The following is a 16866-nucleotide window of genomic DNA, read 5'->3' as shown; positions in this document are numbered from 1 at the left end:
AGCATTGTTTTGCCTCCGTGTAATTAGGGTTATTAACACTTTGCTGGAACAGATGGGAAATTTTGAGCAGAAGAAAAATTTTAACCACTCATTTCTTTAGTTTCTTCTCCCAACATTCCTCAAGTCAAGTAATAAATCTTGTTCACTTACTTTTACAGGCCAGGATGATAAGAGATGAAAAAAAAACCATTTCAAGTCATACCATAAGTAAGTGGCAGAACTAAAAATAAATTTAGATCCTTCATACCATGTCTTATGCTGTCCACCTTTTCTATATCTCACCATAAATTCCAAGCTGGGCAACAGAATGCATTTAAAGTCAACTGCCAAATTATTCAAGGCCCAGTTGCTCAGTTTATGGATTATCTAGGAGCTTCTCTCCCTGTAGCAGCCTTTGTGGTCATTTCAGTTTCCCAGCCAATATAGCATGACATTTAAGTTGTCAGTACCCTGAATTCTCACACCATCATCTGCTAATTTTTTATTAGGAATTTGATGGTGACAAGTTTCTGGAAAAGATGAAGCATAGTAGGTGCCTGTGTATGTCCTCAATCACTTTTGTTTCTACTGCTGTTTATACACCATTCCAGATCTCTGAGACATTACCTCAGAGAGCACTTTGGCATGTCACTTAAACTCTCTAGGTTAAATTCTCTAAGTTCCTTCACTTGCAAAATGAAACAGTTAGGGTAAGTCTCCCTCTAATACCCCTTCTAGATGACTTTATAATCCATTTTTCATCTTTTTAAGTCTTTTACATATTTATGCTGGTGCAGAGATCGTAGAGGGCTGGATCCCATACACAGAGAGGACCTTCCAGTGATCCAATGTACCCATACCAATTAATAGGTGTCAGATTGAAAAAGACTGATAAATACAAGACTTTTTTTCACTGCTCAATAGCACCTCAACCAGAAAGTGAAATTCCAAACAAACTTAAAAGCTTTGGTGAAAGATTTTTGGGGTTTGCAAGTTAGTACTAGTTGATAAATACTTGGCATTATCAGTGGGTTCCAACTGTGCTAGTTCTGTTCCCACTACTTTAAACTGTTGTGAACTGGAGCTACTAACAAATTTCAAATTTATAGGAAAGGGGTACATTTCCAAATAGACCAAATTATTAAAATGAATGAATGTGGGGCATATTCCCAGGGTCTGGTGGAAGGATTCAACTTTAGTACATGCTTAAACTTTTTTAGGCAATTTTGTTTTTGTTGGGATTCCAGATGTCAGATTCTAGAAACAATTCTAAGAAATGAGTTGTATGTGATTTGTAAAGTGAAGTGTGAGCTATATATACTAAGAGCCTAGATGTATGAATTACACTAAAAACCTAGAACAGTGAGGAAGGATAGATATATTGTTCTGTATTTAGCTTGTAGTTAGATTAATCCCAATAAGACACTTACGGCCGCATGTTGAGCAGGTCCTGGAATCCCTCTAATGTCTTGGGTTTATGTCCCCGGGACGCCATGTACTTGTCCTTTGTCCAAGTCATGTGCACTTTTTCCTGATAAGTCTCTGTTTCCTCATCTTCATCAGAGCCAATGCTTGTAAGGCGTAGCATTGAATTCCGATCTTTAACCAACTGTGCCTGGGGGAGGTTCAACACAAACACAGCTCCATGTACAGTTTTTTCCCCCACACCTTAAATTTGCACAAATTCCAGAGGTCAAGAAAAGATCCCTCCTTCACCTAATGTTACCCCAAACACTAGAGGAGGCTGAATAGCTGACTCCACAGTGAGCAGTAGGAGAGACTGTTAACTCCTGAATTTGCTACCTTTTGAGAATTAAATAATATACCACATCTGCTCAGTGACTTAATTTTCATGTGTTTAGGATGAAGAAATTGATGAAACAGGGTTCTCACCTCTCGGTCTCGTTCTGTTTTGGAGAGCCGCATGTGCCGTAGCATCTGAGATCTTTGTTCCATCATCAGGGTGCGCTCATAGGTATAGGCTGATATGTCACTATCGTGCTGCCAAGGAAATACCATGTCGAATAAGTAACAAGCACAAAGGAGAAAAAGACAGCCATCTCATTTCTTTGTTTCAAATCACTAGATCTATACAGAGAGCTAAGTGTGTGGTCAACTAAACTCCCATCCTGATTTTTATCCTGCCAGTAAGTGGCAGAAGAGAGTAAGTTATCCAAAGCTAGCTACATAAACAAATCAATGTTCAGTCTAGGGATAAAACCCATTCATAGTTTTGACTTGTTAAATCTATCCCAATCATTGCACATATCTCTGACACAAACACAGGATGTCTGGTCAGTGTCCTTTTAATTGCCTGGCTAAAATAAGATGTGTTAATTTAAAAGTGTTCTATGAATTAATAGAAATCCATCAGGTAAAAAGCCGGCAGAAACAGGCACCAAAAAAGGGAGGAAAGCGGACATTCTGCTTAGTATGTTAAAGTTTTGCTGCAACAGCTGGAGGATTAATTCACAATTCCAGATCCATGAAACAGGGATACTGAACCTGGAAATATACGGGTTGGTGATAAATAGAGACAGTTTTCATGCTCTTCCTCAGACTCTAGTATCTTACCATCTCTACCACTTCTACCTCTGCTTCAATTCGGAGATGGTACAGGAAGGTAGCCAGGTCCTTCTTCATCTGGATGCTATTGTCTTCTAACTGGGCTACTGTGAAGATACGGATGGCACACTTACGCCACACCTGGGAGAGTACACACACAGAATTAATCATGAGAAATGAACATTCTACACAAGAATAGGGCTGAGGATATAGAAATAGCTCTGCCACTATATTCATTCCTGATGTCCTACTTCTGGCCGCAGAACAATTCAAACAAATTAAATAGGCCCTTGATAAAATTATTTTACTATTTAAGGAAAATACTGGCAAAAATGAGAAAGATGGTTTGTGATAAAAATACAGGTGAAAAGGCAGTTTTGTACAATTTAATGTAATGACTATTGAAATCATTACATAAAATCTAGTTTTTGAAAAATCTCAATTTATCTAATCTTACACCAAAAAGATAAGCAACATTGATACTCGAGTATTTTAGTATTCAAGGTCTTGTTTTATGTAAATAAATTTTCCTAGAATGGATGTTATTGTAACTTTTTCTCCTGAGGACTCCAATAACAGAACTTTATTTACTAGCATTTTTTTTCATTATTCCTCTTTATTCCCCTGAGAGACAAGGAGATACTAAATATCAAAATGCCCATTTTTTTCAGAAGAGGGGAAATGAAAAATTGTAAGGTTAACTCCCTGAGTCAGGGAGTTAACATCCACCCATTTTAAATTTATGTCTCAAAAGCTCCACTTGAGCCAAGAGAAAGGATGTATCTAAAGAGACTAGACAGATGCTAGGCAGGGGAAAAAAGCAAACAGAGTGACCTAAAGATGCCTGGATGTACCTTATGCTGTTTAAGTAGGAATGGTAAGAGCATGAGCATCCCCCCATCATGCACAATCCACCACACATCAATGTTGCCCTCAGCAAATGGTTCCACATTACTGGGAAAGAAGGAGACATTTTTGGCTACCAGTAGAGCAAGGTGGGCAGCTGTTGTCACCCGAACTGTGCCTGGGGAAAGAAAAGAAAAAAGACCCAGAACTGATAAGCAAATCTTTATATGTCCCCTTCTTAAGAGATCATTAGGGAAAGAAAGATGATCACTTTTCAATTTTACATTCATATAGCAAGGACTAAAGAAATGAACATCACCACCACGTGTTTGCTATCTTAATGAGATGATGAAAATGCTCAGAAAACCCACTATTGGCTAACCATAAGCAAATGTCATAGAAAATCACAATGTTATTCTATTTTCAGGAAACTGGGAACTACTAAGTAAATGTGAGAGTGAGAGGCTGCTGTGGTGAAGGAGAAGCCCACTGTATAAAAACATTAAGATAGAAATTCACAATTAAAAACCTGGAAATATAAGAATCAAAGATGAGGAGAAAATGTATTCTTAGTGAAAGCATTTTGTAAACTCAAGTGAGGTAAGCATTTCACACTAAAATAAGATCAAGGTGCAGAGGGTGGGAGGTATTGAGTCAGCCTACAAGGTCTTTTTATTCTAGCACTGCAAAGCATGTCTCAGTCTCAGCAATACAATAGTCTCCATTTCATAAGATAGAGAGGAGAGAAAGGTATAACTGCAACTCTTGCTTAAGGGCTTGGGAAAAGATGAGGGGTGCTCTTTACCAATGAAAGTCTTCCAGGCACGGGCATCTTCACTCTGGCGCCAGCCATTGGGCCAACCCATCACCACAGTGTTGTGTTTCATGCCCCCAAGGCCACAGGACTGGATGAGATGGGAGATGCCCTCCCTCAGTTTGGCTGCCACCACCAGCTGGCAGAAACCCTTCACTTTCTCTGCCTCCATTAGATGCTTGATGGTCTGAAAGAAATACAGGAACACTTAACTGATCTGCCTGAAACCCTGGGATACTTGTGCCACTGTTCCCACCTAAAATGCTGTCTTCTTCATCCCATGTTATGGCTCTTTGCTTTGTACTGTCTCTGCACATGACTAATTTCTTCCTTGAAAGAAGGCCTAATTTACCTAAAATTATTTGGGTAACTCCTACTATTCTTTGTCCCTTCTATCTCCTCAAATATTTAGCAATTCTGTGCTCATCTCTGTCTCCAAAATTGGTTGTATTTTGGTTTACGTGTTTCTCTGTCCCCATTTTTTCCATTAATCACCAACTACTTGATTTACTGTGTCTTCTGCTTTCTTTTCAACTCACCCCACAGCTTAGGCCTATGAGCATATAACAGTCTGTTCTGGCTAAGTAGGATAAATTAACTAGTGGGAATATTCTCTTTTTCTCACTCCCAGCCATACCCTAACTCAGATTACTAGTACGGTTCTACCCCAATCTCTTCTTGGGTCCTCTTTCTTTCATTTCCCTACCTTCAAATAATGGCACTTACTTAGAACATTTATTGAAATAGTCTTCTGTGCAGTTTTAAAACTCCTTTCTGTCTTTGGTCTTTACAATTCCTGGGAACACTAGTATAGAAAGTGGGTATGATTTACCCAAAGGCACAGAGTAAGTCAATGGTAAACCAGGATTAGAAGCTGGGTAGCTTCATTACCAAGCCAGAAGGATCATCATGAGGGCTCTTTGATTTTTTTTTTTAAGAGAAATGAAATGTTATTTCATAGCTACCTTTTAGGATTGTTTTCCAAGCACTTATAAAAATGCTAGCCTTATTTCATTAATATGAAACTGTCAAAAATGGTCACAAAAGAATCTTTTATATTTAACATGGAAAAAAATTCTTACATGATATACTCATAGCCTCCACAAATTACAATATACAATGTCACTTTTAAAGGGCTAGTATTGTCCCTCTCAAACAGAACTGTTAGTCTGGACAGATGTTTTTATGATCTTCAGTCTCTTGAATCCCATAGCATTTTAACAGATCCTTTAAAATAGAATCTGATGGAATTATTGAAATGCATACAGAATTCTCCCTCAACACCTGCCACTTATGGGGATGGTCCTTACTCTGAGCGCTAGGTGAGAAACAACTTTTAAGTGACTGGTTTGTCACATAGGTACAGCTAGGAAGAGACAGCAGAAGCAGCCTGTTTATATCACCAGTCACTAGTAAGAAGATTATGAGGATATTTTGAAAGAACAGATTTCATTTACGTAATTTCCCTTAAAACACACAAAAACTAGTAATTAGAAATTTATTTGGAGCTCATCTCTGTGATTATGATTTGCTCATCTTTTTACAATGGTATTACTTATGTACCTGCTTTTAAATGCAAGAAGAAGGCTGGTGACCTGCCTCATCTCAATCAGATGGGAGAATCTAGAAGTAGAATCTGTTCGGAGTCAGAGCAGTTATCTGAGGAGACAACTTCCTAAATGCCACAGGATTAATTTATAACCTTGAGGGCCAGCTGTACAACCTGGCATAGCTGTAAATTCAATTAGACTCTATCCCCTTTCTTACCTGCTCAGCAGCTAATGCCTCACCGTAGTTCTCCAGGAAATTTCCCACCAGAACAGAGCCCACAATGGTGAGACCTTTGCCAGCTTTGAGCTGTGAGGCAAAAGTTAGGAGGCGAGGATGCTTAACATGTAAGTCCTCATCGAGTTTCAACATCACCAGCAACTGAGGCCTACGCAAAAGGGAGAAAGGAAGAATAAATGACATTTTTAAAAAAACTGTTAAATCCACCTAAATGAAAAGGGAACAGATTTAGAATTGTTTGTGGCAGCTCTGTTATCCTAATTTCCTGCGCCATATCTTTCATATCACAGCCACAACACTCTTTGAAGCTGTGTATCCCACTTTACCTCCAATTCTTTGTGTGTGGAGGCCCTTCCTCGAGCCGTAGCAGGGCAAAGCGTGCTGCACTTAGGGACAATCCCCGGATCCCATCGCCCCACTCTTTCTCAGCACTGTGGTAAAGAGAAAGGAAAAGAGATTGACGTAAAGCAGGTAAAATCCAATTTCCAAATTAAACATTCAGCTAAGAATGGACATGTTGCACACTTCACCAACATTGTACCTTCTCTATTAATTGATAACATCATTCTTCACCAGCAATCAGGATGCACTGTGAAAATGGACAGTGCATAAACATGGCCAAAGGGGTCTTTCACTCACTTCTCTCATATAGTAGTAGCTACTTAGCAACCAGAAAGTAACACAGGGGTGAAGGTAATGAAATTAAAATGAATCATGAATTTGCATAGACAGTGTGGGGAAAAATATAATTCAATGGGATCCCCAAGTCAGGGTATTTACTAGTACTCATTATGGCAACAGCAAAACTGGAAATAAACTGGTGCCTGTCGACTGGGTAAGATGAACATATTGTTGCATATGAATACTACTGTACTGTAATATAATAAATTAGAAAACCACTTAAAAGACTTTTACAAACTGAGGAATACTAAAGAGAATAAAACCAAAAGAACAATATGTTCAGTGATTACAATAATACAAATGAATACAGCATTAAAATACTTCCAAATTCAGATTAATTACCATGACCAATTTTGGTTGCAGAGGAAAGAGAAAAGTACATTTTCCTTCTCTCAGTAGAGAAGTAGGGGACTACAGGTGTGGAACATTAGATTTGGTCATCTGGGCTGAGCTGTTCATCAATTCCTCCCCCCCTTTTTTATCAGGGAAGATATAATGGGGAGAGAGGAGGGAGGCACATTAGGAAGCAATTCTGAAATAAAAAAAAGCTTCTAGAGGAATAAGTATCTGCTGAAATTTGAGACAATCTTGGAGTCAGGGACATGTTCTCTTTCATTTTAGATGTAACAGGATATATATATATGTATTTTACAGAATGGAGAACAAATCCATGCATGTTTGTCTTTTGTATAATTTTGATCCATCAATCAGAAATATTCTTTCAGTTTTCCCCCAGCTAACTCACACTGATCTGCCCATTCTGTTTTGTTACTACTCCTTGTGATCCAAGAGCCTCTGCAAGATTTCTGAAAGAATTAGGGATGCAATTTGTAGTCACTGACCAAGGTTAAGTTAAATGAACCTAAAAAGCCTGGCTTCACTAAAATATTGCTATAACTGACTGTGCTAAATACTCGTATAACCAAAATTTTAACATTTCTGGATATCCAAGTCCTGCTGTAGTGACTCACCCTTGGTACTCAATGTATTTGTAGATCATACCAGCTATCACCATGGCCACAATGGCATAATACCAGGATGAAATAAACATCAGGGCCACACAAATGCTCATGCCCATGAAGGAGAGTGCCCTACAGAATAAAAAACCAAAAATTTCTTTAGCAGCTCAAAAGCAGGAACATGATAATGAGGACTGATCTCACTGTTGTCAAAATATGTGAATAATAAAATATGTAATAAAGTCTATGTGATCACTGAAATCTTTATTAGCAAAGCAGGGATGATTCACAAAATCAGCAGAAGAATTTTAAATCAACAACTCAGTAGAGGTAAGTTTAATGTTAGGAGTTCTCTATCAGAGATTCATATTCGTTCTTCCCAAACACATTTGTTCTGATGATTTCTAAATGCTCTGTGAATATCCCAACATCAGAAGAGATGCTGCCATTAATTTTCTTATTTTACAGATAGGAAAACTGTAGTAAATGGTATAAAGTGCTTCCCCCCCGCTAAAATAAACCAAATTATTGATTACAAAATACTATAACATCTAAGAATTTATCTATGAAAAGCAGGTGGTACTTTGAAGGGTAGTGAAATCAAGCAATAGCTTCTTTAAAACTAAGGAGACCTGACCTCATTTCTAAAATATACAGAGAACTGAGTCAAATTTACAAGAAGAATACAAGTCATTCCCCAACTGATAAATGGTCAAAGGTATGAACAGGCAGTTTTCAGAGGAAGAAATTAAAGATACCTATAGTCATTTGAAAAAATGCTCTAAATCACTATTGATTAGAGAGATGCAAATCAAAACAACTCTGAGATACTACATCACACCTATCAGATTGCCTAACAAGACAAAACAGGAAGATGATAAATGCTGGAGAAGATACGGGAGAGTTGGAACACTAAAATTCATTGTTGGTGGAGCTGTGAGCTGATCTAACCATTCTGGAGAGCACTTTGGAACTATGCCCAAAGGGCTAAAAAGATGTGCATACCCTTTGACCCAGCAATATCACTTCTAGGCCTGTACCCCAAAGAGATCATAAAAATGAGAAAAGGACCCACATGTACAAAAATATTTATAGCAGCTCTTTTTGTGGGCCAAAAACTGGAAATCGAGGAGGGGTTGCCCATCAGTTGGGGAATGGCTGAACAAGTTGTTGTATATAAATGTAATGGAATACTATTGTGCTATAAGAAATGATGAACAGGAAAACTTCGGAAAAACCTGGAAAGACTTATATGAACTGATGCTGAGTGAAGTGAGCAGGACCAGGAGAACATTATACACAGTAGCAGCCACAGTGTGTGAGGATTGATTTTGATAGACTTAGCCCTTCTCAACAATGCAAGGACCTAAAACATTTCCAGAAGACTCATGAAGCAAAATGCCATCCACATCTAGAGAAAGAACTGTGGAATCAGAATGCAGAATAAAGCAGACTATTTTCTCTTTTGTTATGTTTTGTTTTTCTCATGTTTTCTCTCATTAGTTATAATTCTTCTATGCAACATGACTGACATGAAGATGTGTTTAATAGGAATGTATGTGTAGAGCCCATATAAGATTGCATGCTGTCTTGAGGGAGGGAGGAGGAGGGAGGGGAGAGGAAGGTAGAAAAAAATTTAAAAATTATGGAAGTGAATGCTGAAAAATGAAAACGAATAAATTCCGGGGAAAAAAACCTGGGGAAGATTGGGCTTTCTTAAATGAAGAGCTTTGGATGGAGGGAAACTAATAAGCTTAAGAAAAGGATAGTATGTAATATGGCAAAAATTAGATGGTGAAAGCCTAAGGAGAGGACACAAGGGAAGAGTCATTCTACAGTGGATCTCTTCTGCAACCTTTGGAAAAGGAGAGAATATGGTTAGAAAGTAAAGCTACAACTAACCCACAAAGGTAATTACAATTTTTGTTTGCTGATACCAAAACCGACAATGATCAATTCTCATAAAGGGCTATCAGGGAAAGGATTTTAGATAAGAACTAAAAATCTGAAAGTGTCTTGTGTGATAGTATTTAGTTTCCAGTTATATAATTTGACCAATTATTCTCTCCACTTTGAGACAAGAAAAACAAACTTACCAGTGGTAGTAGCGGAATCGGGGTCTCCAATTGGGTGTTCGAAGCAGAGTCTGCAAGGCACATGCCAGGTTCACAAAGAGGTAACACATCAAGAAAAACCTGGAGGAATGAGAAGAAATGGCTTTTACCCAAGTTGACTAAAAGTAACAGAACTCTCACTTAATGCAGGTCAGTGTTTATTTGCAGACTAATAACATGACTAAGAGCTGAGGGAACAGAAATCTGAACCTCACCTTACTTTTCCTTAGGTGGACAACCAAGTCCTGCTTCATTTTTACTGTGAAGCTTAAACAAACACTGAGTATGAGGCTCACTGTTGCTCTTATGAACAAAACCCAAGTGACATCTTCGTGTCCCACGCCTCAAACACTTTCACTTTGTATTTTGTTAGGATTTATGTTGGACAAAAGAACACATTAAATAAGAAATCTTTAAGCTGAAGAGTTTAATAAACTAAAATAACTGAGTGAGTAATGCCATGGAAAAAGAACATACTCTCGAGTCTCCTGACTGGTGACTAACTAAAATAGACACGAGGCCCACAGTGTACACACAGAAATAAGAAACTCCATCCAAGGGCAGAGTCACTTCAATCTTTCATACAAGAAAGTGAGTTAGGGCCTCACCTTTCCCACTCTGAGCCAGGATGTAATTTAGCTTGCTTGCTAAGAATCAGTATAAATTTCTAAAAAAATAATTTTACTACCTTTTCCAGCAAAATTTTTGTGGATCAGTAAGAATTTGCAGTGCATTAGTGCCGACCATAGAGAAGTAATTGAGAACACCGTTACATGATTTATTAAAAAATAAACTACAGAGCATATATTGACTATTACATGGAAAGGATTGGAGCCACGAGATCCAAGGAAGCAATGAGGATCCCTAGTTCCGCAATGACAGCCGTAAGGAGTAAGGCCCACGTAGGCTCCCCGTTGGCTTTGCTGTGTCCAAACACCTACGTGAAGAAAACAGATGGCAAACTTAAGAAATGAGGTCTCACTAGAATGGGGTAAAGCTTTGTTAAAATTACCTCTGGCAGCTATAACACTCACTGTACTCTCCTAATTTAGTTATTATAATACTGAAGATTCATGTAACTACATGAAATTGAAGAGGATGATGGCGTCTGAGGAGTATGGTTTCATATAATCTCCAATAAAGAAGCATGAGGGTGTGAAGACAAAGGGAAGGGAGAGGAATGTGCATTTATACAGCACCCACATGCCAGGCACTGTGCTAAAAGCATCTCATTTGGTCCTCACAACAACCTGGAGAGACAGGTACTATTACTACTCCCATTTTAAGATTGAGGAAACTGAGGCAAAATGTGAGAAAATGATTTCATCAACCTTGTATAAAAGGATGGGAGTTAGAAAAGTAAAAAAGGGGTAAGTCTTTTGTGATAAGTCCTGGATTGTCCCATGTTACTTTACCTAGCAATCCTAAAATCCAAAGCAGACGTTGTTGAGACATTTTTTAAAATTCAGCAATACAGTTACTATATGGGGAATGAGAGAGTATGTAGAAAGAGGAATACATAAGAGTCTCTTACCCGAAGGAATGGTATGATGTTGTCCTTAGCAATAGCCTGGAGCAGCCTTGGGGCACCGGTGAGGCTCTGCAGTCCAGCCCCACAGGTTGAGAAGAAGGAACCAATAACGATGACCCATGGGGACGGCCAAGATAAAGTACCTACTACCAAATTTCCTTTCACTGCATCTCCAAACCTGAGAGAAAAGTGAAAGGGAAGTTGAACTTTAACTTGCAGGGCATTGTAAGACTGAATGATGAAGAGGAAAATATTCTGGCTTTGTCATTAAGTAGTCAAGCAATAAGGACGACAATGTAAATGGAAAGAATGACCAAAGACTGAAACTAAACTGTGTCACTATAATTACCCAACTTGAACCCAAAGAAGAGAGAAGAGAATGGATCTCCATTCCTTCTTTGAAGAAAGGTAGGGGGCTAAGAATGGGGAACATGGAACGCTGCTGGACTTGAACCATGTCTTGTTAGCTTGACTCAATTATTATTCTTTTTTTCTTTGTTATAAAGGATGGCTCTGTCAGGCAGAGGAAGAGTGGGTATAATGGCAAACGAAGGAGATATAAAAACAAAAATTATGAACAAAATAATTCTTTTTAAAAACAAAGTCAATTCATCCTGGTCAAGTCCCTGAGCTCTTTGGGTTTTGTTACTTCACCTGTAAAATGAGATCGAACTCTATCTGGAAGGTTCCATCCAGCTATATGATCCTATTACTCTACAAATTCATACCAATTTTCTGTGCTATTATTGGCCATTTGCCAATTTGCCAATCTCCCTTATCTATAACCCTCCAAACCATCTGATGCCATCCCCCATTTTCTCCTTCATTCCATGATGGTCTCTGATGGTCATAAAGGTCAATCTCTCTACTTATACCCTTGATCTTACTCTCACTGTCTCTCTCGACATTTTCCCCACTGTTTACCAATGTGCCCAGGTCTACATCTTTACAAACCTTTAACTTTTAACCTTTCCTTTCATTCACCTTTCAAAGTCTCTGAGTCTGGCTTCTGCTCTCATCAGCTGAAATTGCTTTTTCCAAAGTTACCAATGATCTTTTAATCGCTCCTTCCTCCCCTCACAACTGGAGGCCATAAAAAGCAAAGGATGTATGATCATTTGTCGTACATGCTCTACAAAGAATTCATGCTCAGGTCTGGGTTCAGCTAGGTGACTTCTGAGGTCCCCTTTCAACTCTAATTTCTATCATTTTCATTCAATAATTTCAACTCCATCCTTACAAAATAGATAAAATGTGCTGAGCTATCACATCATGTCCAACTAAGCATGAATAACCTGATAAAACGAATAACATGAATAATAATAAACTAATCGCTAATGGAAAAATGAGTTGGGAATTCTGTTAAGCCTTCTTTAGGACTCCCCAGTATATCTGATTTAGACAACTATTTAGTCTTCCTGAGGGAGAAGCCACAGATGCTTGAATGTCTCTTCTCTCTTCCCTTCCTGCCAGGGCAGGGCCTTCCTTTTCTGTAGTTTCCTACCAGATGTGAATATCCAGGAAACCTGGTTTTTCAAGATCATTCACGGCTTTACCGCACTGTTAATTCCTCCTTACATTTACCCAAACATACAAACCCTTTAAGTCTGAGTAAAATTGACAGTCAACCTTTATTTCAATTCAGGTTAGTCTTTTTTGGTACCTGTGTCTTAAGAAATACGTGTGACAGATGTCACAGCAGATTTAAGGAAGCAATAAGAATTTTTAAAGTGTTTGCTCTGTGCTAGGCACTGTGTTGACAGAACAATCATAACAGAAGACCAGAATACTTACTTATCCCGGAGAACAACCCCTTCAATGCAGGCCCCAAAGAGGACAACACTACTTAAATCTACGTCAGGAGTCAAGGAAGCTGTCAAACATGAGACAGAACGTTGCTGGCCAGTGCATTGAGCCAAACCCATGCCCTCTCCTTTATAAACTATGAAGAATTAGGTCTCCTGAATACCTATAATTTGCCTATTGATGTCTCTTTCTGTTTTTTATTTTCTGGGGGGAGGGGTATAGGTAAGGGGAAGACGGATGAAAGAGGAGATAAAACGAAACACCACACTGTGTCACGTTTTGAGCCTTTCCATAATAATATGCTCTTATTGGCTGAACAAAAAGTATTAATCCACCAATTTCTACCACACAGTCCTATTACTGATATCCAAATCAGATCTATGTAAAGGATACAAACAAAAGAGGTGGTCAGGATGGCAAGAATGGTACCAATCGGAATGGATTTCTGGGCATCCTTCAAATCTCCAGACCTATTGGATCCAGCCATGATACCTAGAGAAAAGATTCAATAAGTCAGTCTTTCCAGCTACTACAAAGAAAATTTGCTTGGATTCATGCCAAGGTTGGGGAAAAAATTAAAAAATTCTAAGAACAAGACTCAATCATCTAACTAAACAATCTTCAGGGACCAACTGACGCTCTATAATTAAGCAGACAAACCTATCCGTTTACCTGTGACAGAGGGAAAGAAGATTCCAACCAGAAGAGTGAAGGAGGTGGTAATGTCAACAAGCACATACTCGTGGTTCAAGTTGCCTAAGAAATCAGAAGATTTGGCAGACGGCTTCTCAATTAATTCTCCCTTTGGTAGATAGTTACTCCAAAGATTTTCTGTAGTGGAAATAAGGAGCAGAATAGGAAGTGAGTGTGGCCAGAAGACTATCATAACAGAATCTGCTTTAACAACACTCAGTTTTCATATTCAGTTTTTAAATACACATTTTGCTTCTATGAGAGCAAAAAACCCAAACCAGACAAAAAACCCCCACAAAGACCACACCCACCAAAACAAACATCTTCTGTACTTTCTGAAATAGTTTCAAATGTAGTTTGACTAACTGTTCTGGTATATCCACTGCAATTAAGTCAGACCTGGAAAAGCTGGTTAGAAGTGAGTTAAGGAAAGCAAAGTGAAGCTTGCCTGCCTTTGAGCTCCTATTAGTGATCAATGAAGCTTTACACACCTCGATGAGATCAAACTTGCTTACGTGCCAAAAAAAAAAGTTGTCATCCAAACCACTAAGTCACTTAGGAAAGGGGTTCATAGATTTAAATGAGTTGGGAAAACATGTCATGACATGACAGTGGTTTCGCTCCAGTCACTCATCATTTAGCCTCGCCCCTGGGAACTGCAGGAAGAACATTGTCAATTTTAGAAAGAAAACTGAAAATATGATCCTTTCTCCCTAGATCCCACAAATGATTTGTAGGTTAGCAATAGGTTGCCCAAAACTGGAGGCAAATGTTGAAGGGAGCCAAGAAATTAAGTTTCTTTTGGTCAAAACAGGAATCTGCTGGAATTAAGAGTTGTGTTCTGAGTTTAGAGAAGAGGTAGATGTTCTGGCAGATAGTTCCCAATGACAATGAAGAGGTCTAAAAGACTAAAGTGGCCAGTATTACTTCCACACAAGGGATACTGAAAAGCCCTGTTTCGTGCCCTACTTACCAACAATGATTCCACTAGCCAAACCAGGGATGCCCTGGATCGAGGTGACGTTGTTGTGCTCAAAGTAATCATCGCAGGTGACGTTGAAATAGTGGCTAGAGTTACAGAAGAAACCCCACAATTTTGAAGGGACTGTCATGTTGTTCATTTCCTTGGTCTTGGAGCAAATGTCAAAGTGTCTTGAAGAAAGAGTGCGGTTGCCCAACATGCAAACTCTAAAGGGAAAACAGGTAGAAAAATGAGAATAGGAAATGGGCAAGGAAAGGTGCAAGAGAAAACAAGGTTTTTGAAATGAGAAGATTGAGTTGGATACTGAAATGAAATCATTAACAAAAAAGCTTTCATTGCTATTAAAAATTAATCACTCATTTTTTAACCTAGAAATGTCACAGATTCATGGCAAAGGGTAAATATTCCCAGCTAATACCTCCTAAAGAAAGCTACTTTGCTAGAATGAAAAACACAACCTCCACAAACTGAGCAGAGATCATTCCTTAAACCCAAATCCCAATGTAGTGAATCACAGACATCAGTCCTGGAAGGCATCTCCCAATCCAATATGCTTGTCTCAACATCAATATCCTCTATCTCATTCCTAACAAGTGGCTGTTCAGCTTTTTGTGTGTAAAGATTTCTGAAACATTCACATTACACTTTAAAAATTGGAGACATGTTGGTATTTACACAGCCAATGGGTTTTAAGAGATGGAATCTGAACTCAGGTCTCCCTGATTCCAGGTCCAATACTTTCTTTATTATGCTATGTCACTCCTCTGGGACTTGATATCCACAACTGTAAAATAAGGAGACTGGATTTGATGATTTCTAAAGATTTTTAGTGATAGTAAACACAGTCTCCCTAGGTAATCCATTTCACTTTTGGGTAGCTCTTTCTTATGGGGAAGTTCTTCCCTATATCAAACCTAAATCTGCTTCCCCCCTACAACTTGCACCCATTTTTCCAATTTTTGTGCCCTCCAAGTACAACTTCAGTAGTTCTTCCATGATCAATTGTGTCTTCACACCTTAGTTTTTTCATCGATGAAACGAAGAAGAATGAACTGGTTTCTAAGTCTGTTCAAGGTCTAAAATTCTTTGACTTGATAGCCTGAGTAGCTCCATTGGCTCCCTGGCTTCTTTTAAGTCCCAACTACAGGAAAAATTCCCTAATCCCTCTTCATTCCAGTGCTTTCCTTCTTTTGATTATTTCCTATTTGTCCTGTATACAGCCTGCTTTGTATAGATTTGCTTTACATGTTGTCCTCCATTAGACTGTACGCTCCTTGAGGTCAAGGGTTGTCTTTTTGTATTCCTAGCACTTAGTACCGTGCCTGGCACATAGTAGGTTTTTAATACAGGTGTACTGAATTAATGAATGTAAAGAAAAAAAAACCATGGCCTGAAGGATCATGAAGGATTCAGTTAGTTTTTCAAAGGAAAGTTCTATTGCAAGCATATTGCAAGCACCCTTAACCTTTGCCAGCCTTTTGTCAGATGAATACTACTGGTTATAAAAGGGAAGTACAGTGAGAAAACGGCATGGATCAAATACTCATCATTGCTACTAGAAAGTAGCTTTAAATCTCCATCTTACTGATGCAAGAAAAGGATTTGTGTATTCAAAAGACACTACCTACTCATCATCACAGAATACCCTGTATTCTGAGACCACAAAGCGCAGGGTCCTGTACTAACAACTGCATAACTGAAGCTCAGCTTCTACTACAAGGCAGAAAACTTCTTTGCTACTCCCGCTCTCCCTTCCCCTAGTTTTCTAATTTCTAAAAATGGGATAGCAAATCTACCTACCTCATAGGACTGTTAATAATAACAGACAAAAGGATAAATGATGTGCCGCTGCAAATACAAACTGTTCCAGGGACATTACATAATCGTTATATCACCACAAGATAAAAAGGTTTCTTATATCTGTCATCAAGAGATGAAATGAGTTACCCATCTTGTGCTGAGGCTCAATGTCCTATCACTAAAATAATGAGCTTTACTGGGAAGATTTCTACCTAGATGTCGACCAAGCCTATATTAGAGGAAGCTCTCGGGGGCACCACTAGCATCTACATCCTGCAGCTAGCATGCCATGAGACCTTTCCAGTAAC

General features: G+C 38.7%; 1 protein-coding gene across 5 annotated transcripts in view; it reads right to left on the bottom strand.

Annotated features, from left to right (window-relative positions):
* SLC12A6 (solute carrier family 12 member 6) overlaps positions 1-16866 on the bottom strand; it is a 93903-nt gene that overhangs the window by 1552 nt on the left and 75485 nt on the right. For all 5 annotated transcript variants that reach the window (XM_072625237.1, XM_072625236.1, XM_072625234.1 and 2 more), the window contains 15 exons: positions 14750-14964; positions 13756-13914; positions 13477-13575; positions 13072-13129; positions 11281-11455; positions 10565-10683; positions 9729-9827; positions 7645-7764; positions 6319-6423; positions 5972-6140; positions 4196-4391; positions 3399-3568; positions 2554-2685; positions 1873-1980; positions 1410-1594 (listed from right to left, as the gene is read on the bottom strand). In XM_072625237.1, the coding sequence (XP_072481338.1) occupies positions 1410-1594; positions 1873-1980; positions 2554-2685; positions 3399-3568; positions 4196-4391; positions 5972-6140; positions 6319-6423; positions 7645-7764; positions 9729-9827; positions 10565-10683; positions 11281-11455; positions 13072-13129; positions 13477-13575; positions 13756-13914; positions 14750-14964 (2109 nt within the window). The remainder of the gene's footprint in view (positions 1-1409; positions 1595-1872; positions 1981-2553; positions 2686-3398; positions 3569-4195; positions 4392-5971; positions 6141-6318; positions 6424-7644; positions 7765-9728; positions 9828-10564; positions 10684-11280; positions 11456-13071; positions 13130-13476; positions 13576-13755; positions 13915-14749; positions 14965-16866) is intronic.

The sequence above is a fragment of the Notamacropus eugenii genome, chromosome 7, assembly GCF_028372415.1.
Source record: "Notamacropus eugenii isolate mMacEug1 chromosome 7, mMacEug1.pri_v2, whole genome shotgun sequence".
Lineage (NCBI taxonomy): Eukaryota > Metazoa > Chordata > Mammalia > Diprotodontia > Macropodidae > Notamacropus > Notamacropus eugenii.
The sequence above is the reverse complement of the archived record's forward strand: the minus strand, read 5'-3'. Positions and strand labels throughout refer to the sequence as shown.